Genomic DNA, 23,069 nt, shown 5'->3' with positions numbered 1-23,069 from the left:
TCGAACTCCTCTTCTTTTACATTCTTCAAGACCCAACCATAAGCTGAAATATTTGGCCTCGTTGTTGCTCTCTTCACCACTATCTCTTGGCATCCATACCAAATCTCTTTTCCCTGCTTATCCACCAAAAAAAACCAGCTCCTCCTTTGATGATACTCCTCTTGAAAGCTCCATCAAAAAACAAAATACCATCTATGTCCTGTAACTCTTCATGCATTGTAGAATCGGGAATAACTTGCTTCTCAACATCCTTTATAGGCTTGGATTTTGTCTGTATCTCCTTATAGGTGAGCATATCAGCCATATGTGCCCTCACACTATCCTCCTTTTGATGAAGCTCATATCAAATTCTTGAAGAGACATAACCCATTTTTGCACCTTTGGATTGTCACCTGGATATCTCAACACATGAGGCAACAAGCTACAAGAGGTAAGTACCACAAAAGGCCTATAAATCAGATACGATTTCAACCTCTTAGTAGCATAAACAAGAGTCCAAATCAGCAACTCAATCTCATGCCATGACCTCTCCACTTCACCCATAGTTTTGCTAATGTAGTAGACATGCCTCATGTATGACTATTTCCTCCCCTTTTGCATAAGCGCCGTTCCTACTACTGCATGCTTCCCAACACTGAGACTTAAGTAGAATACCTGGTTCCAATCTGGGGGCATCATGATAGGAAGAGTGGAGATCATATTCTTGATGTTCTTAAAAGCATCCTCTTCCACTTGACTCCACAGGAATGGATCATGTTGACTAGTTTTTTGCAAAGGATAAACATGCTATGCTAGCACACAAAAAGACCTTGATAATCAGGCGGTACTTGATTTTCTCCCAAAACCCTTATAATTCTTCTTCACATCCCTTCAAACCTATTGACAAAGGCTGGAATTTCTTCCTCCTTGCCTTGATACAATCTACTTATCTCTCTCCAAAGATCCTCTGGATTATCAGCCTTTCCATACCTTGTTCTCAATGCTCCTCTCAACAGTCCCCAATTCTCTCTTTCTTCATTCATAAAACAACATCTTCAAACCACTCTTTGGCTCTTCCTTCAAATAATAGACCAACCATTCAAACTTTGTAAGCATCATCGTCCCTGTTATACTGTTAAGTGCTATCAACTCAACTCTTCTCAAAAACTAGTCTATATCTTCACCTTTCGCCCCTTTAAATGGCTCGTATCCGATACCTACCATGAGTCTTGACTTGATCTTTAGATGGATTCCAATCTATTGATAAAAGCCTTGTATAAGAACTCTCTACTCCTCAGTGGGGGCACTAGAGTGTGTGACGGTTCTGAGAGATGGCCTCTATAACACCTCTCACAACTTCACAAGAAAAAGAACCAAGGAGAAATATTCACAAGAACTTCAATAAAATCCTTTAAGAGAAGCTATAGATGGATGAACATAAGATAGCAGCAAGTATTATTAAGAGACTCGATGCAAAGCTTCATCGGCGGCAAGAATAATACATCAAACAACTACAGATAGATGACTATATGGAATAAGATTGTGAGAAAGGGTAGAAAGAAAGAGAGCTTAGATTAGCTTCAACCAACAATTGATTCTCCATAGATCAAAAGAACTCCAGAAATTACAGCATCATTGCTCTAAAGAAGCTCCACCTCTGGAAACTACATCAAAGGGTTCTCCACTCCTCAAATTCCAACAAATCACCGAACAAATGCCTAATCCAAAGACTCTTTCCTTTTCCATAAATCCACTCAAACCTATTCTCTTGCAAACCAACACAATCCGACCAAAGCTATCTTTGCAAATCTGCCATCTTCTATGTAGAAAGAGGGTCGTGGTTGCTGCAGGAAAAAAAAACCAAACCTGAACTCAAAAAATTGACTACACCATTGCCTTTGGAGCATGCAAAAACCCTAATATTGACTTTTGGTTCACCTAATTCTGACACCAGATGAGAAATCTATGAGCAAAACTGTGTTTTCCTATTTTTTCCTGTAGTTGTTGCGACGCCCTCTACTTCACTTCCACGACTTCTTCTCCCCTTCTTCCAACTTTTTTTCTCTAATTTTAGCCCCACAAATTTTTTTGCTTTACTTTCTCCCCACTCTTTTACTCTTCATGCTATAAAAACCACCCAACATTGCCTTAAAAACCTGCTAAATACATAAAATAGTAACTACCTCCTTTCCAAATATGAAAACCATATTATTTCCATAACTAAAGACCTCGAAATACATCACCCTTGATGTCTAGTATTCTTTCTAGAACAAAACACACATGACCACAATGACAACTGCCATCACCTCCGCAGGGTGTTATCCACTCCTCTTACAACCAAAACTATTTTTCTTGTTGTGGGTTTTGTTCAAAACCCCATCTCATGAGGCACCAAAAACTCCTCACACCATGTGAGGAGGACAGATGGGTTGATCATTGAGGATATCAAGGGGAAGCATGTCATGACATGCATGCATCACCTTGTAAATCTTGAGTTCAGAAACGTTTGGGGTATTGACTGGAGAACTCAAGACAATGCTAAGAAGCAATACATTCTGCAAGTATTAAAGAGAGTTTCCTATGCCCCACCCCGACTTACAATTTAATGATATTAAGATGCTAGATCATATACGGGGTCATGTGAGTCACAGGAAATCATTGATTGCCAATGCCATCAAGCATGGTGGCATCAAGCCGCCAGGAGAATCAAAAAAGGATTGGAAGAAGGCCAAAAAGACATACCAAGAAAATCCCGATCTATTCAAGCAACAAAGAGAAGAAGCCAAGTGTGCATGCATAAAAGACGGGCTTCTCATCTTGGATGATCGAGTGGAAGGCCATCTTTCCTCACTCAGTTTGTAAGTATTTGAACTCTAAACATTTTGTATTCAAAACTTTGGTTTCCAAAGAATTAAATCTTTTACAAATTGTTCTATTTTTAATGTGTGTTTAACGTAGGAAAATGAGATGTGGGCCGTTCTCCTTCTCGTGAGTGAGGAGTATGACTTTGCTTATCGCAACGGAATCTCGACCACATTTGAATGGTTTTGACAATAGGGTGTCGCTTTGAACTATGAAGCTATGCCCATTGTAAGTTTATATTATTTTGGTTTTATAAGCTTTTAGAAATTTATCTAATTTGTGTTTTAGCATTACTTAATCTTGTGTGATACAAGAAGATGATGAAGAGGCGATAGGCGAGGAGGAGGAGGAGGATGAGTAGAGACTGGCATATTGTGTGACTCCATACTTAATGTAACTTGCTTGTTATGTTATTTTGGATGTAACTCGCCTTTTATGGCGTTTGGGATTTAATAAAATTAACATTTCGGGAGTTACTATATTGCAAATGTATTTTCATATGTCCACATGTCTGTTTGTACAAATTAGAACTGTCTTCAATATATTGAATTAATTTTTTTTTGGGATAGATTAGGACATTAGCCCTAATCTGCCCCCCCAAAAAAATTCACAATGCCCCTGAGCGACGGCAGAAATAGCGATGGTAATGTTTTCTATCAGCATCGCTGATAGAAAACGATGAGCGACGCAAATAGCAACATTGATTTTTATATCAACGCTATTGAGTGGCAAAAATAGTGACACTGATGTTATTATCAGCGCCACTAAGCGGCAAAAATAGAGATGCTGATGTTTTTTGACAGCGTTGTTGAGTGGCAAAAATAGCATGGGATATAGCGGTGGTTATAACTTGGGAAATAGCGTTAAAAAAAATAGTGATGCTTACACCCCGACACTTTTCCAGATCCTTTGATAAAAGCCACACTATAACCGTCACTAACCCCTCGTTTTGTTGTAGTGGTTGGTTGATGTGTGGTTATTTGGGTGCCAGGTTTGTCGAGCAGAGAGCTTGGATTCTCCATCAAGGTGGTGAAACTAAGTCTCCATCTTAATTTAATTTTTCCACTTTTCTTTGCGTTCTTCATGCTCCAACACTTTCTATTTTCTTTGACTCTTTTAACTGTTTCCCTCAATGTTTTTCTTTCTCTTTTAACTACTTTCCCGTAACATTTCTCTTTGACTTTTTTTAACTACTTTCCTTAACATTTTTCTTTACATTTATACTTTTCTTATATTAAAGTTGAGTTGTAATCCCTAAACCTACTAATGTTATGAGACCTACAATGTAGTTGCGGCGGCGGCTGTTGTTGATGGTGTTGACCATTGAATAATTACATTGATGTGCAAAAAGACTATCTATGATGTTGTCCATTTCATGTCGAGGTAAGTAGAGGGGCTCTTCATGTTGAAATTTGAGCATAATGATGAGCTATGGTGGATCATACACTAGAATCAACACCATTAACAAAGTGATTAGCAAATGATTAAGATGTAATTAGTGAATAATTAACAAATAGATTAATGTAGGCATGGATACTCAAAAACCAGCAAATTCTCATTAGGGCTATGCCTCAATTTATAGTGTTTACATCAAGCATCAAATCCCATTGATTTCTCCATGATTCACTCCCAGAATATCTCCACCTTTTGCCTGATTCTCTCCACCTCTTCTCTTTTTCCTAATTATCTCCCAGAATAACTCCACACTCCTAAATTCTCTCATGCTACCCTTTATTCTCTCCCAGTAGATTCTTTTCACCTTTTCACAGGTTCTTTCACAATTACATCTTCTCTTTTACAGCCTCTATCCAAGAGCTTGTTCCCACACACACCCTATTCACTTGTATTTTCAACACCTCCCCTCAAGTGAATACTCCTAGTACACCTAGACCCTATACCAAGTTTGCCTCCCCTTACTTGGTAGTCCGCGACCAGTGTCTACTCCTCCCCTCAAGTTATCTCAGCACACCTGGACCCTGTATCAAGTTTCTTTCTTACTTGACAGTCCGCGACCAGTGCCTCAAGTCCCTAAACTCCATAGTCCTTGACACTCTCTCTCTCAATGTGTCCAAGGCTACTATAAGTGCCCGCGACCTTGACTAAAGTGCTCACACATACATCTACCACGTGGCCTACATCATCGGTGGCTCAGAGGTGGTTTTACTTTATTGGGGCAGGTTACATTGGGTTGTGGGGCCTCTCTCTCTCTCTCTCTCTCTCTCTCTCAGAGATTTTCACATGGCTCCTCACTCTTTGGAGCCTCACATCTTCTCTTTTCTTCAGTCTTCTTGTCGTGGCAGCTTCTCTCCACGCGTTCGTCTCTTCTTTCAGTCTTCTTGGGGCAGCTTCTCTTCTCGTGTCAGCTTCTCTTCTCGTGTCCATGTCTTCCTTCAGATCTTCTTCTCGGTGTGGATCCTCTTCTTGGAAAGAGATATTCTTCTTCTTTCATGGCTGGGGCCATGAGCTCGTCCGTCAGGTCATTTTGCTCCATGTGAGCAACATGTTTCAATGTTTTGCTGACAGTTCCTTTGGGCTTTTTATGTTTATTTTGTATCATTATGAAATGCAAACCCAAATTTATGCGGGAGGTCTTACCTCTTGCCTTATTCTGGACAAGGGCAGTGTCTGTTCCCATTTTTACACTGATGCAATGTGCCCAATACATAATGCGTATAGCATTCATTCTCATGCACATTCCAAATGCAACTCTGGCTGTGAATAATCTTGAATTTGAGTGAGATTTACAGGTATTAACCAAGGGTTAAATGCAAAATGATGATTTTCACAATTTTATCAGCATAATTTTACCAGAAATTACATTAAATTAAGGGTAACCAATTTGTACGGGATGGTTAGAGTATCAAACCAACTCCGATTTGCAATCTGAAGTTATAGGGATCTGTATCAGATACCTAATGGTTAATTTGAACCCTCAATTGCACCAAAATATAGTGATTAGCACTGATTAATCTCACTGATTAGCAAATTAATGCTCTGTTTTGTGTGCAAAAAACAGAGTATGCGGGGAGTCCAGATCTGGTGCCTTCCACTTCAAATGAGCTCAAATGCTTTCAAAGGCATCAATAGCAATGAGTCTAGTAGAGGATTAAGCCAAGAAACACAAGATTTAACCAAATAATGAAAGCTTAATCTCTGTTTTACCAAAGTCACCTGCAGATTTGATGAAGAGCTTGGATCTCACTATAGACTTGATGAAACTCAATTCTGTCTTCACCAGCTTGTAGAGCATGCTTGATTACCCCTTGGGCTAGGAGGAATTAGAAGGATTTGACCTGATGAAGTAGCAATGGCAAAAGTTCCTCAGAAAAACGGCGCCCAAAAATCAGCAAAAATCGACGCATATACGTGGCGGTTTGCAGCGTTTTTTTGATGAGCTTGTAGCCAAAGGAGTTGGCTACCATGTGCTAGAAGCTTGTGCCCTATCTCTATGTGTGCAAGGTGCTAGAGATCCTCCACTGGCTGGGGGTGAAGGGGAAAGTGAAAAACTCACTAAAAATTTAATTTTTTTGCTAATCATCTACTAATCCTAATTAATTAACTAATGGGCTCATAAATCTGATTGATTCTAGGCATGGCTCTGATACCATGTTGAAATTTGAGCATAATGATGAGCTATGGTGGATCCTACACTAGAATCAACATCATTAACAAAGTGATTAGCAAATGATTAAGATGTAATTAGTGAATAATTAGCAAATAGATTAATGTAGGCATGGATACTCAAAAACTAGCAAATTCTCATTAGGGCTATGCCTCAATTTATAGTGTTTACATCAAGCATCAAATCCCATTGATTTCTCCATGATTCACTCCCAGAATATCTCCACCTTTTGCCTGATTCTCTCCACCTCTTCTCTTTTCCCTGATTATCTCCTTGAATAACTCCACACTCCTAAATTCTCTCATGCTACCCTTTATTCTCTCCCAGTAGATTCTTCTCACCTTTTCACAGGTTCTTTCACAATTACATCTTCTCTTTTACAGCCTCTATCCAAGAGCTTGTTCCCACACACACCCTATTCACTTGTATTTTCAACACTTCCTGCATGCTCCATGTTTATACTCTAGCACCTTCTTCTTTCTTTGACTCTTTTAATTTCTTTCCTCAAGATTTTTCTTTGAAGCATATAAATTAAAGTTGAGTTGCAATGTCTACACCTACCATGATCTAGCTTGTTACCTTGGGTAGCCTAAGATGCTTGTAGAAAAGCAAGCATCCACAGGTGGCCACATGGATAGCAATAAAAAAATAACACACTCGATTAAAAGAACATAAAAAACAAGCGCATGCGCATGCTAAAGAAAGCAACCATTTTTTTCAAGGATAGAAAAATAGGCACATGCTAAAGAAATTAGCCTAGTCCCAGGTTTTTTGCAAGGATACATGATATTATCACACGGGAAGAGTAGGTCTCTCCTTAGACATCTCAAGGATGACACTGCCTCCCTCAAGGACTCTATGCCAATAAACAAGCCACAAACAGTAACCAGAGAATTCAACCAAAAAAATTTTAAAAACAGAGTTCTCTGTTCTCTTCACATGTCTACATGGAACCGCCTACATTCCTTAGAGAAGGACGTGAAGGTGCCGGGCAAAGATGGTGAGGGTAAGTACTCTATGGGCCTTGCTACCTCCTTATGTTTCATTTTATGGACTATCATCCGATATCAGTTTTGGCCTCTTCTAAAAAAGTGTTGGTTGGAAATTACTCATAAAACTTTCTAGTCGGCAAAAGATTTTTTTCATCTCAACAATCAAGATGAAGTTTGTTAGAAAAGCGACAACTTTGTAGAGGATGATAAATTAACCTAATGGCTATATTTTGCTATGAAATTTTAGCAAGGTAGGTGGTGTGTAGTTGCAGTCCTCATTTTGTTCCATTATTTCCATCAATTCACGATTCTACATCAAGCAAATCCATCCACTACATATCAAAAGATATTTATTGTGCAAAGTTCACATATGGTGACTTTGTGTGTGTGTGTGTGTGTAATATCTCTATAACATATATATATATATATATATATATATATATATATATATATATATATATATATATATATATATATTATATATAATATACATTTATATATATATCTCTCTATATAATATCTCTATAACATGTGTGTGTGTGTGTGTGTGTGTGTGTGTGTGTGTGTGTGTGTATGTACATACATACATACATACATATATAAATACACACACACACACACTCAAATATATATAGATATATATTATTCATAGGAGAGAACACTCTCGAGCCTTGCAAGATGGAGAGAAGGAGAGGAGAATGCCAGGGTCATTATACTAATGTGCACCTCAAGCCATTCTTGGTATAGTAAATCCTCTCTCTTGTGGAGAGCTAGGGTCCTCAACCTTGCCTCCTTTATTGCCACCACATCAAACTATTCCTTGTGTCTCAACTTTTCGACTATCATTCCGTGAGGTCAAGCTTCATCCAACCATTCAAGTTCAAATAAGCAATCGGTCAACACATTCCCTGTGAATCCCTCCTTAACGACAATTCTTAACCTTGGTACCAAGAATCCATGGGCATGATAGCATGTGTTCCATATTTTAAGTGGAAATACATGGTGTTGATGGCAACTTTGTAGGCCATCTTATAAGCCCAACAAGTAGCTAGTAACTTTTGTTCCCAGTTGTTCTGTGAGGCTTCTACCATCTTGGTTAGTATCGCCAGACAATCTTATTGGTGCTTTTCACTTGACCATTGGCTTGGGGAAAGTAGGGTGAGGACTTCTTATGTGTATGAAACTTGATTACATCATTGATGAAGAGTGTTCCCCTTACTTACCAGTTCGACTTGACACCCAAATCTAGTAATTATGTTCTCGTCAAGGAATTTAGCTATTACTCTTGCATCATCCTTTCAATTCGCACGGGCCTCTACCCACACTTGGTACAATAGTCTATAGAGCAGCGATGATAAAGTCACTAGACCAATGAGTATCGCAAGTCACTAGACCAATGGGCCAACAAAGTCAATGTTCCACTTTTTCAAATCGTTAAAGAGACACTACAGGGTGTAGGGGCATTTTATCACAGTTGCCAACAAATTAATAACATTCATCGTAGCCTTTTACAAATTAAGTCATATCTCCAAACAAAGTATGCCACCACAAGCCTACCAATAGAGCTTTTTTAATACTAGTGTGTCCACTACTTCGGAGTGGACTGGCTCAAGGATGTTAATATATTCAAATTCTTGAGGACAACGCCTCATGATTCTATCTTAGCCCAACTTGTATAATTGTCATGTAACCAATTATTGGTAAGAAGATACTTTTTTGATAAGACGTCGGGCTCTGTCCACAATTGATGGGTCTCTTCTTCTAGGGAAGGCCATTAGCCAAATAATGGGCGATCTCTTCGGCCTATTCTAGAACAAAGCAAAGTTTGAAGAAAGGGGGCCAAGAAGTTCGTCCTCTACTCCTCTGAGCGGTGATTCTCCATTAGGGTTGCACAACAAGTGATCAGCATGCACATTCTATGAGCCTTTCCACACAGCCACCATGAAATCAAACTCTAGAGGGATTAAGAGCTATCAAGTTATCCTTTCAATGGCACAAGGCTTCTTGACCAGGTAGAGAAGTGCCTGGTGCTTCTTGACCAGGTAGAGAAGTGCCTGGTGCTCTACAAAGAATATAAATTTGTTTTAGCCGGCAGATAGTGGTGGTACCTCTTCACGGCATAGACCATCGAACGTTCTTCTTGCTTCGTGGTAGTGTAGTTTTGTTCAGCATCATTCAGCTGCTCTACTGGCACAAGTGAAATGAAGGAACCTAGGGGATTGCACTCATTAGCATGGAGTACACACATGTTCCACTCATCCTAGGGAGTAGCACCTAGACATGGAAAGACTGCCACCATGAATCAGCCATGAAAGCTTGGTCATAAGCTCCAGGAAGACAAGATGTCTATCATATCCAATGATCAAGAAGATATCAAAAGGGTGGTATAGTAGCCTAGACCAAGGTCACTTATATAGTGCCTTGCCATTTCACACTGGTTAATCGATATGCCTAAACCCCAAATCCATGCTCAAGGGACCCAGCTTCCATGTGCCTAGGCAACACATACATGTGCATGTGCACATAGAATTGCTTCAATACAAACCATCTCCTCCTACAATGATTTCATCCTCGAAATCAAAGGGTGGTCATGTGTACAAAAGACACATACAAAGGCTATATACAAAAGCCAAAAAATCACATCCAAAATTGAATGTCAATGTCGTGGAAGACCAATACATGACTCGTATGACTCACTAAACTTGTGTGCTATAATGGATGTATCACTAATGGAATGTACACTATTCTCTAAAATACTCCCATGATCAACTAATGTATCCACGTGATCTATAGGAAAGAATATAGGCGTAGAAGTATTAATGCTCGGTGTGTTTGCTACCATATGTACCCTCGTCCATCATGCCCACATGATCCAAGTCACACACATCACTTTCATGTACATCATCATTTGAATGTATATATATGAAAATAGCATCATGTGTATGTGTATCACTATGATCATGTGCATGTGTATCATTATGTGTGTGTGTGCAATATATAATCATGTGTATGTGTATGAGATACATCATCATAGGTATGTGGGTGTGTGATACATCATCATCATCATTTGAATCTATGTCAGTGTAGCACGTCCTCAAGGACATAATCAGAACAACTAAAGAGTGTCAAACACTCATGTAAGATGCCCAAGGAATAATCATCCCATGCGAACAATGCCGAACCATCCATGTGGACATAGTCAAGCAATGAAATAATGAAATCCCCATGTGCGGACCATTTGGACCATCTGGCACATACATCCACCTTATCAAACAAATACCTCAACGAGTGACTAGGCATCAATCCGTCGAGCTCCAAAAACCACGTGGCATGAATAGGCTTCCTCATCAATAACATGATGTCGAGACGAATGATGGTGTAAAGCCCTAAACCTCGAAGTGCCAAAAGTATGTGAATGAGACAAAAGAAATATGATCCGTGACACGAAATGGTAGCTCGTATAGAGCCATGAAGACAATGCATAAGCAACAATCCTAAACTCAAGATCTGAGATGATAACATAGTGATATCGATGACAGTGATGGGGTGTAGAGTGTTGATTGATTGAGGGGTAAAAATAGTAGGAAGAATCCATAAATGTGTATAAACACTCTCCACAAGGTACCCCTAAATGTGTGAACACTCCACAAAGTACAAAAAAAAAAGTGAAAACACGCTCACAAACCACCAAGTGTGTGAACGGCATAACAATGTTCAAAGCGTGTGTGAACAACACCACCAACACCGTGTGTGAACAATCCCAAATAAAGTGCCATTGCGTTTAATGCCAACCAAAACTCAACACAAGCCCCAAAATCACACAAAATGTAATCATGCATGAACAGACTCATAATCACACTCAAGTGTGTGAACATCCCCAAGATGTATGTGGTTGTGTGAAACAAGACGTGTGAACAAGCCCAATAATCACCTACATCCTCTCCAAGTGTACGTATGGACAAGCTGCATGAAAACAACCTTTTTACAATGCTATTATAGGGGAGGTGGGAATGCAAGAAAATGGGATGGATTAATGGTGAAGATAGGGCTTGGGAAAATGCTTACAAAGTGCAAAATAGTAGAAGACTTGAGTGGACAAGTGGGGGCACCAACTTTGACAAGAGTGTGAATGGTATGAATGGTCCAAAATGTGAATAGACCAAAGTATAAAAGAGGTGTGAAACCCTAAAAAATTAAAGCTTGAAAGTTTAACCTCCTCCTCTCTCATTGAGTCCACTTTGACGTGGACGTGAGTTGTTACATTCTTGTTTTTGAATTGTCATCACCAATCAAGAGATCTCTCTTCTTGACACTGCTTGTGGTGCTAAAAGCCAATCCATATTCAATCTGTGTTGTTATTGATGTGAGTTGTTACATTCTTGTTTTTGAATTGTGTCAACGCATCACCAATCAAGAGATCTCTCTTCTTGACACTACTAGCGGTGGTAAAAGCCAATCCAGATTCAGTTTGTGTTTTGTGTTGTTATAGTAATTTCTTGATCGCGTTAATAATCCTTGGTCAGCAAGTCTTTAGCCTTCTTGCCAATATCTGAAAATAGTCCATGGCTATGACATTGTCTATGTGTTGTTTCTTCTTCTTTGCTTTGCTGATGGGCATAATCTAAACTGCTTTGGTTTGACTTAAAACATTGGCCGCTAGCTTGCACTGCTACTTGCTGATAACTTTTGTAAAGCTCAGTGATACTTCATAAGGATAACTTAATCTTACAAGAGACCTTCCCACTCCTGAAGCCTTGTATATGCAAGTTAGGAGACCCTGTGGTGTATGGAGCATTGGCTTACACCAATGGACTAGGTTCAATTCCCGATAGGGACCAATGGACTAGGTTCAATTCCCGATAGGGTTGTACACTAAAATGGTTGCTAAAAGCTTTGTAAACTGTTTGTATTATGTTGTTTCTTTGATCATTTGCAACTTCTTATCAAAGCTTTGCAAGATTTATCCTTAATCACTTTCTTGATCAATAAGTTGTCCAAAAAGCCTGGAGCTTGTAGTTTTTGATGACATTGAGTTCAAATGAGCTAGAGAGCTTGATTAGATGCAGGACACAACTCTGGCTCAACCTGAACCTCAGAATCCTTGGTGTAGGGCACAAAGCCATGTTAGGGTGGGTTCGCAAGAGATGTATGTCATAGCTCAAGCAAGTTGATGCAGCCATCTAACTTATATGGTGCAGCCATCTAACCTCAACCTAGTTGCAACCAAGTGGTTCACCTGATCTTTAGAAGACATGCTTTGTCACGTCATACCATAGATAAGTAGAATAAAAAGGAACCACTAATAAATAATTTTGCATATTGTATGCAAATTACATGCATACATATTAGTATTACTAATTTTCATATTAGTAAACTATAGTAATCCCTGGCTGGAGTCCCTACACTGCTAGAGTTGAGTGCTGGAAGTCTCAACATGAGATTAAGGATGAGCTACGTAGGGCGTTACACATGTACAACCCCAGCATCTGTCCACCGTGTTCTGGCTTCTTCCATGCTTGGTTTCCTACCCTCATTGCATCAACCCTATTTGCTTCCTCCTGCATGGCAGCATCTGCGTAGATGTTAGACATACAAACATAAGCTGCTGCATCCTTTTCATCCAATCGCACCGCATGTTCAAAGGCATGTCTTCCAAGCTCCACATTGCCCCACTTTCGACAAGCTCCCAGCACAGCATGCCACACCAAAATATCAGGATGCAATGGCATCTTCCTAATCATTGCTATGGCCTTGTCTATGTGGCCTGCACGGCCAAGTAGATCAACAATACAAGTGTAGTGCTCAAGAGTTGGGATGAACCCATAGTCATTGCTAATGGCCTCAAAGTACATGTGGCCCTTATCCACTAGGCCTGCATGACTGCATGCATTTAGAACACTAACGAATGTCACCAGATCTGGCTTTATACCTTCTCCTAGCATTCTGTCAAAGATAAGGAAAACATTTTCACACTCTCCAAGCTGGGCATATGCTGCGATTAGTGCATTCCACAATATCACATCTCGAACTAAAAGCTTGTCAAACATGTCCTGTGCTTCTGCAAGCGAGCCACATTTAGCATACATATCGACCAAGGTGCTGCCAACGAGGAGATCTCTTTCCAAACCTTTCCTAGTAATCTCAGCATGTATTTCTCGGCCCTTGAGTGTGGCTCCTATGCTTCCGCAGGCTTTCAAGCTGCAGACAAATGTGACAATATCCGGAGATATACCTTCATGTTGCATCTGTTCAAAACAATGGAGTGTCTGCTCACCATGCCCGTGTTCTGCATATCCGGTAATTAATGCATTCCAGGAGACCATGTCTCGAACTGGAAGTTTGTCGAGTACTACTTGCGCTTCTACAAGTGAGTCGCATTTAGCATACATATCGACCAAGGTGCTGCCAACGAGAAGCTCTCTTTCCAACCCTTTTCTGGTAATCTCAGCATGTATTTCTTGGCCCTTGTCTGTGGCTGCTGTGCTGCCAGAAGCTTTCAAGCTGCAAACAAATGTGAAAGCATCCGGAGAGATGCCCTCATGTTGCATCTGTGCGAAACAGTGGAGTGCCTTCTCACCACACCCGTTTTCGGCATATCCTGCCATTAGGGCAGTCCATGAGACCACGTCTCGAACTTGGAGCTTGTCGAAAACTGCTTGGGATTCTGCAAGCAAGCCACATTTGACATACATGTCGACCAAGGTGCTGCCGATGAGGGCGTCTCTTTCCAACCCTTTTCTATCAATCTCAGCGTGTATTTCTTGGCCCTTCACTGTCGCACCTATGCTGGCACAAGCTTTCAAGCTGCAAACAAATGTGACAGCATTTGGAGAGATTCCGTAATATTGCATCTGTTCGAAACAGTTGAGTGCCTTGTCACCACGCCCGTGTTCCACATATCCTGCCATTAAGGCATTCCTTGAGGCCACATCTTGAACTGGAAGCATGCCAAACACATCTTGTGCTTCTGCCAGCAAGCCACATTTAGTATACATATCGACTAAGCTCCTGCCAATGAGGAGCTCTCTTTCCAATCCTTTCCTGGCAATCTCAGCATGTATTTCTTGGCCCTTTACAGTGGCTCCTATACTGCCGCAAGCTTTCAAGCTATAAACAAATGCAATGGCATTCAGATAGACACCCTCTTGTTGCATCTGTTTGAAAAAGTAGATTGTTTCCTCACCGTGCCCATATTCCGCAAATGCTGCAATCAGTGAATTCCATGAAACCATGTCTCGAACTGGAATCTTGTCAAACACTTTCTCTGCTGTTGCAAGCCAGCCACATTTAGCGTACATATCAACCAAGGCATTGCCAACAAGAAGCTCTCTTTCCACCCCCTTTTTGACAATTTCAGTATGTATTTCTTGGCCCTTGACTATGGCTCCTATGCTTCCACAGGCTTTCAAGCTGCAAACAAATGTGACAGCATTCAAAGAGATGCCGTCATGTTGCATCTGTTCAAAACAGCTGAGCGCTTCATCACCACGCCCACGCTCAGCGTATCCTGCAATTAGCGCAGTCCAGGAAACCACATCTCGAACTGGAAGATTGTCAAACACTTCCTGTGCTGTTTCAAGCGAGCCACATTTAGCATACATATTGACCAAGGTGTTGCCAACAAGGCACTCTCTTTCCAACCCTTTTCTAGCAATCTCAGCATGTAGTTCTCCGCTCTTGTCTGTGTCTCCAATGCTGCCACAAGCTTTCAAGCTGCAAACAAGTGTGAAAGTATTGGGAGAAATGCCCTGATGCTGCATCTGTTTGACCAAGTTCAGTGCTTCCTCGCCATGCCCATGTTCCGCATATCCTGCAATAAGTGCAGTCCACAAGACCACGAGTTGAACCGGAAGCTTGTCAAACACCTCCTGTGCTTCTGCAAGCAAGCCACCTTTAGCATACATATCAACCAAGGTGTTGCCAATAAGCGTCTCTCTTTCCAACCCTTTTCTAGCAATATCAGCATGTATTTCTAGGCCCTTGTGTGTGGCTCCTATGCTGCTACAAGCTTTCAGAACACAAACACATGTAGCAGCATTCAGAGGGATGCCCTCATGTTGCATTTGTTCAAAACAGTAGAGTGCCTCCTCACCATGCCCATGCTCGGTATATCCTGCCATTAGTGCATTCACCGAGACCACATCTCGAACTGGAAGATGGTCAAACACTTCCTGTGCTGTTGTAAGCAAGCCACATTTAGCATACATATTGACCAAGGTGTTGCCAACGAGGAGGTCTCTTTCAAACCCTTTTCTGACAATCTTAGCATGTATTTCCCTCCCCTTGCCTGTGGCTCCTATGCTGCCACAAGCTTTCAAGCTACAAACAAGTGTGACAGCATCCTGAGGGATTCTCTCATGTTGCATCTGTTCAAGACAGTTGAGTGCCTTTTCACCACCCCCATGTTCGACATATCCTGTGATAAGTGAATTCCACGAGACCACATTTCGAACTGGAAGCTTGTCCAAAACTTCTTGTGCTGTTAAAAGAAATCCACATCTAGCATACATATCGACCACGGCGTTGCCAACCAGGAGCTGTTTTTCTAGCCCTTTTCCAGCAATCTCAGTGTGTATCTCTTCGCCCTTGTCTATGGCTCCTACACTGCCACAAGCTTTCAAGCTGCAAACAAGTGTGACAGCATTGCAAGAGATGCCTTCACATTGCATCTGTTCAACACAGTTGAGGGCTTCCTCGCCATGCCCGTGTTCGGCATATCCTGCAAGCAGTGCAGTCCACGAGACCACATCCCGAACCGGAAGCTTGTCAAACACTTCCTGTGCTTTTGCAAGGGAGCCACATTTGGCAAACATATAGACCAAGGTGCTGCCAACAAAAACATCCGTTTCCAGCAATCCCTTTCTAGCAATCTCATCATGTAATTTCCAGCCTCTTTCCAGATCTTTCAGTGCCGAGCAAGCCTTCAGTAAGGCAACAAAAGTGTATTGACTAGGATGTAGAGAATCATACTCCTGCATTTGCTGGTACAGTGTAAGCGCATGCTGTGACTCGCCACATTTAGCATAACCTGTTATGAGTGAATTCCATGAACGCTCATCCCGATACGCCAACCTGTCAAAGACCTGCTGAGCATGGCACACACTTCCAACTTCCACCAGCACTGAGATGAGGAGGTTCCCGAGAGAAGCATGCGATTCCAGCCCACTTTGACGCATGTAGGCATGCAAGCGCAGCACCCGCCCTAGGTTTCTCCCCTTTATGCACTTGTGCAAGATACCTGCAAAGTCCGCTACGGAGGGCGGCATTCCTTCGTCAGAAGAAACAAGTGTTCATCTACGCTTAGCATCTCCCGATAACTGATGCCATTGTTCCTCCACCAGCACATCGGCCACCGCCACCTCCACGGCTGCTGCTGTTGTTTCTGTTGTTGCTGTTCACTTCTCCTTCTCCTTGTGCCTCCATAACACAGGACTCTTCGATTCTCGGCGTGTACATCCATAGCAAGAGCTTACACCGAAGATCTGGGGGCCTTGGGTTTGTCTGTAACACGCAAAGGGAGAGCAGGGCAGCTCTCTGTGTCACTCTCTCTCTCCGTGATGACATGGAGCTCAGGGCTGCCCTTACCCACTGCCTACCATCCTCGTGTCTAAAAGGCACCGTGCATTTAAGAGGGGGTTCATGTGGGATGACGGGGGCCCGATTTTGGGCGGCGGCTATCCGGACCATTGGATCCCTGAAAGTAAACTAGGCCTGCCCGATAGTAGTAAACTAGGGTCACGGCTGAACGGGGCCCGATTTTGGACGGGGGCGATCCGGACCATTGGATCCCTGAAAGTAAACTAGGGCCGCCCGATAGTAAACTAGGGCCCCAAAGTAAACTAGGACTGTCCCCGCATAACAAAAGCATATATTAATATGGGGCCGCTTAAACTAGCTAGTAGAAATTATAGCCTACTGGTAAGACTATGGCCTCCATAGTGGCACGTCGTGGGTTCAAATCCTTTCTTTTGCATTTTGCTACTTAGGCAAAATAATTCTAAGTCTAAACTCGAGAACTAGAATAAACTATGCAATATGGCAGCCCCGACTTTACTACAACGCGGCCCTAGTTTAGTTTGGGGCCCTAGATCTTTTGTAAACTAGGGGAGGCGAAGCACGATATCTCAAAAAAAACTTGGCCTATGAAGTAAACTAGGATCCCTAGTTTACTTCACAGGCCGAGTGCGGACATCACAAAAAAAAACTTGGCCTCTGAAGTAAACTAGGATCCTTAGTTTACCTTTGGCGATCCAATGGCCCAAATCGCCCCCACCCAAAATCGGGCCCCTTAGCCGTAGATCCCACGTCCTTTTCCTCTGTGTCCATAGACTCTGCCCGACCCTCAGAAACACAAAGCCTTCCTATTACTAATAGACGACAGCTCTGACTATCAGACGAGGCCCAGAAACACTTCTTACACACTCAGACAAGTGAGCTCAAGATCCTCTTACTCCCAGATAATGGTTTTGATGTTCTCCTTACACAGAACTAACTCTATATACTTTCTCTTCTCATTCTAACTCAGAATCAGTTTTGACACAAAAGACACTTGATTTGCCCTCTCTCAGAGATCCCTCCATCATCTCACTTAACTCAACACAAATAAAGCATCAAGGCACAAAAACTCACCAAACTACAAAAAACACAAGCTCAAAACACTCTACCCTTCATTCAAACCAAACAAACAATCTGAACAAGCCTGAGACCTTGGGCTTCAAAGAAAATTGAAGAAAGTACAAGAAACTTTCAGGATCTGCCACCACAGATAGACCCGCAACTCCAATTTTTACATCATCATCATCTTCATCCTCGACTAACCAGCTTTCAACTAGAAAACAGGTATAGTCAAAGAAGTTCTAATCTGGATCATGTTTGTAATAGAGGTTTTGCTTAGAGAATCCAGGAAACACCTTGGCCAATCCTTCACTCGGCTACCTCCTTGTGCTTTGATCCAAACACTCCTCCCTCACTGCATCTGACCCTTCTTTGTAGACCTAGAAATACATGTAGGCATCTCTAGCGTGCAATAGTGAGACTTGCAAAAGCCCACACAACTGCAGTTCTTTCTTGATGGTCTCTCCAACCTTACTATTATCCAACCACACTCGGTTAATCACCCATTTTCTTCTTCAAGCCTTGTCGTCGCTGCCTTTGTTCTCTTCTAGAAGATTATGCCGCCTGGCTTCCATGATCGCCCGTATTGCTTCTATTTTGGTTTAGCACATTTGCATTTTTCCTTTGCCTGCCACACATCTTTGGCTACCTTGGATTCTCACAACACTATCATACAAACACTCTATATATACATACATCATGTTTGTGAGGGGCTCAGATTTCCCCTCACAACATGCCAAACTAGAAATGCACGTTCTCACTCTACTGAATGCATGTTCATAAGTTTGCAGGTATCCAACCACACATGTTCATACCTCGGGATGCATGTTCACAATCATACTGGGCCACACATGTTCCTAGGTCCCCACACATGTTCCTAATGCTGTGAATGCACGCTTATAAGCCTCGGAATATCCAAGATCACTAAGGTCACCCCTATAAGAATGATATATACCAATCCATGATGCCCCTATATGGCCTAGATCCCAAGATAGATCTATCTCCAATAAAAATGGATCTAGGTACATATCTAGATCAAATGAAAATCTCTCTAGATCCATATGCATAATCCTTTCTCCTACAAGGTCTCACCTCAACAATATCATGGCTATGCTCATGATATATACCAATCCATGATGCCCCTATATGGCCTAGATCCCAAGATAGATCTATCTCCAATAAAAATGGATCTAGGTACATATCTAGATCAAATGAAAATCTCTCTAGATCCATATGCATAATCCTTTCTCCTACGAGGTCTCACCTCAACAAAATCATGGCTATGAAAATCTCTCTAGATCCATATGCATAATCCTTTCTCCTATGCTCATGTGCAGTGCCTGACTACCCAAACATATGCACTAAACCTAAGTGAATGCTACCAGGTATGCTATGAGAGCTAGGAGTAGAGATAGAATCATAGATATCCCCGTGAATAGAAGCCCTAAAAGAGTAGCTTGACTCATCTAGCACTAGGAACTCAGGTCTATGCTCCTCATGCACTATTGTATGCTCTCATCAACATGTAAAGTATCATCATCCCCAATCTCAAGCATGCTAATGGATGCATCACTAATAAAAAACTGATCCACATGATAGTCTAATGTATCCATATCTCCTAATGGAAGGTTTTGTGTTCTGAGTGCTTTCTGTGTGGCAGCAGTGATTCAGGTGTTGTCAGATGAGTATCCATTGTGATGGGATTTTGTGTGGTTTGAGTGGTGTGAGCAACTAGAAGTGCTAGTTGACTCAGAAAAGAGAGATTCTACTTTAGCTAGGTCAAAGTTAGTCATCCTCGAGAGGAAAGTCATTCGGAGTTAGCTGTGGGCTTGTAATTGTTGGTAGTAGAGAGCCTGTGAGTTGATATCCCTTCAAGTTTGTAGTGGTTTGAGGGCCAGGCAGAGTCTATGGACACAGAGGAAAAGGACGTGGGATCTACGGCTAAGGGGCCCAATTTCAGGTGGGGGCGATCTGGGCCATTGGATCGCCAAAAGGAAACTAGGGCCGAAAAAAAACTCGGCCTATGAAGTAAACTAGGGATCCTAGTTTACTTCACAAGCTGAGGTTTTTTTGTGATGTCCGCACTCGGCGTGTGAAGTAAACTAGGGATCCTAGTTTACTTCACAGGCCAAATTTTTTTTTTAGATGTCGTGCTTTGCCTCCTCTAGTTTACAAAAGATCTACGGCCCCAAAGTAAACTAGGGCCACCTCGTAGTAAAGTCAGGCTTGCCATATTGACTAGTTTACTCCAGTTCCCGAGTTTGGACTTAGAATTTTTTTTGCCTAAGTCTCAAAATGCAAAAGAAAAGATTTGAACCGACGACGTGCCGCTAGGGAGGCCATAGTCTTACCATTAGGCTATAATTTCTACTAGCTAGTGTATCCGGCCCATATTAATATATGCTTTTGTTATGCGGGGCATCCCTAGTTTACTTTGGGGCCCTAGTTTACTTTCGAGGATCCGACGGCCCGGATCGCCCCCACCCAAAATCGGGCCCCTTAGTCGTCGATCACACTTGAACCCCCTCTTAAATGCACCGTGCCTTTTAGACACGAGGGCCTACCATGGCCGTTTGGGGACGTGGCCTTTTTTTCAGCATTTAATTCTCTATGCACGTGTTGAAACTCTTTGCACTTCAATTCTTATTACATGAGTTTTTTTTTTCAAAGTAATGGCTATGAAGTTATAGAAGAGTTGCATCACATAGAGAGTTTTCACCAACATAGTATCCTTGGTGACTACTGCCTCTCTCAAAATCATCATATCCTGGATTGCACTGATCAGCTTGTCATCATGTCTGTCCTTTGCTCTCTTGTGTAGCTGAGTTATCTTAGCTTCCAAGTCCCTCAGTCTCCTTTGGATAAATCTCTCACCTGCATGGATCAAATGATCTCTTAGCTAGATGTGGTGAGTAGGATTATTGTTGTATATGAAATCCAGTCTGGATGAATCTTTCACCTACATGCATCAAATGATCTTTTAGCTAGATGTGGTGAATAGGATTACTGTTATATATGAAATCTAGTTTGTTTAACCACATGCACCAAAGCATTTCAGACCTCAGCACAGCCCATAACTCCATAGAACATCCAATACGTTTCCCCAAAACCAGGTTTTTCCAACCTAAGGACATACCATTCTAGGACTGAATACAAGTTGCCAGCAAAGAGTCAAAGCATCATTTGGCTTGGGGGTAGTGGATGAAGATATGCATGTCATCCTCCATAGCTTGGCATCTATGGCATTTACCACCCCCAATATTCATATTGAATGCTCTTTGTTGAGTCAAGATGGCTCTCTGCATTATTAGCCAGGCCAGGCAAGCCTTATTTGGCTCTACATACTTATTCCACAGTTTGCCAAAGAGAAAGTACCATTGTGATCTGACCCACATAAGACCCTATCTCTTGTTAAGTTTATAGTGCACAGGGGGAGCCCTTTTCTTAGCAAGGATCGGCAGGGGTTAGCTGTGAACTCCATTGGAACGCTTTAGGGTGTGGCAAGTTTCTAATAGAGAGTAACCAATAGTCAGTGTGACTCCACAAACTCATCCTATCACCAAACCATGAGTTCTAACTCTGCATTAGAGACATTGTAAATCCTTATCAACTCTGCTCTGGATAGGCAGGTGTTTCTAGAAGTATCCCACACATCCCACCAACTACAAATGCCTATCTTATGCATCCTAAGAGCAGCCTCAACCTTGTTCTCATCTACTCGGGGAAAGGGTAGAATAGGCCACCAAATCGAGTCTCTACCATGGAGGCCCCATGTGTGGCTAGGCTTTTCTGATAGGATTAGATCCCCTTTTACTGCATTCCAGGCTACCCACATCTAATGGACAAAGGGTAGCCTTGCCTAATGGACTTAGTTAGGGGGAAGACCTCAAAGAGCACCCCATTTACATTAACTCTTGCTGTGTAGCATTACCAAATAAGGTCCCCACCATCTAGGTAAAGTGTTTGCCTACACTCATTTGCCTGAGAGACTCCAATACATAGTGCTAGCTAGGCCTATCATAGGCTTTATCAAAATCAATTTTGAAAAAAAATATAGTCATGTTCAAATTCTTCAGCATACTCCATACCCATTTGCCTGAGAGACTCCAATACATAGTGCTAGCTAGGCCTATCATAGGCTTTATCAAAATCAAATTTTGAAAAAAAAATATAGTCATGTTCAAATTCTTCAGCATACTCCATACCCTCCTACATAGCAATAATGGCATCAAGGATATACCTGCCCTTTACAAACCCTTTCTGTTCCTATCTAATCCAACTTTTTAGTTGGCTGGAAAGTCTCATAGCCAGGGCCTTAGCATAAATTTTGTATGCACAAGTTAACATAGTGATGGGTCTCCAACTACCTAGGTTTTCTTTCTCCCCTTTCTTTTGAAATAGTTTGATCCACCCCTCTTGTTGAGAGGGGGAGAGTCCCATAGGATACAACCTCTTGCTATACAACTAATAGGGGACCCACCTGAATGATTTGTAGAATTCTGATAGCATGCCATCCACTCTTGGGCTTTTCTCCCCCTTTAAATTATCTATTGCCTCCTTTGAGAGATTACATTCCATTGTTTTAGAGATTCCTTTTGGGATGGTAGGTTTCTTGGCCTCCCCTATGATTGATATGCATTTGATTTGATCCTTTGTGAGCTCACCCCCCTTTATTGAAGATATTGTTAAAGTGTTGGAATACCATTTTTTTGTTCCCTTCCTTTGAACTACTATTGATGCCATTGTTGTCTTTGAGAGGGGGAATTTTATCCTTGCTTTGTTGAACATTCAGCATCTTGAACATTTTTGGTGTGGGAAGATCACTTTTCCCTACCCACACCAATATCTAAAAAAGAGGTTGGCCTGCTGAAGAGATATCTCTTCCTCCTCCTTAATCTCTTCTCTAGTCCTGCACACCTCATTTTGTACTGAGAGGTCCTCCTTGTTTGTATTTTCTTCCAGCTCCTTCTGCTTTAGGTAGAGCAATTCTTTTCTTTACT

General features: G+C 41.7%; 1 protein-coding gene across 1 annotated transcript in view; it reads right to left on the bottom strand.

The window, feature by feature from the left end:
* The window catches only part of LOC147617345 (pentatricopeptide repeat-containing protein At3g02330, mitochondrial-like), a 35,570-nt gene extending 18,849 nt beyond the window's left edge, over positions 1–16,721 (bottom strand). The window contains exons 1-5 of the mRNA XM_086776464.1: positions 15,743–16,721; positions 15,377–15,631; positions 15,063–15,265; positions 13,540–15,020; positions 12,934–13,398 (exon numbers count right to left, since the gene is read on the bottom strand). Coding sequence (XP_086632590.1) covers positions 12,934–13,398; positions 13,540–15,020; positions 15,063–15,265; positions 15,377–15,631; positions 15,743–16,721 — 3,383 coding nt within the window. The remainder of the gene's footprint in view (positions 1–12,933; positions 13,399–13,539; positions 15,021–15,062; positions 15,266–15,376; positions 15,632–15,742) is intronic.
* Positions 16,722–23,069: the final 6,348 nt, after the last annotated feature.

The sequence above is a fragment of the Cibotium barometz genome, chromosome 37, assembly GCF_041138505.1.
Source record: "Cibotium barometz isolate CiBa-2024 chromosome 37, ASM4113850v1, whole genome shotgun sequence".
Classification (NCBI taxonomy): Eukaryota; Viridiplantae; Streptophyta; class Polypodiopsida; order Cyatheales; family Cibotiaceae; genus Cibotium; species Cibotium barometz.
This window is presented reverse-complemented; position numbering and strand designations above follow the sequence as displayed.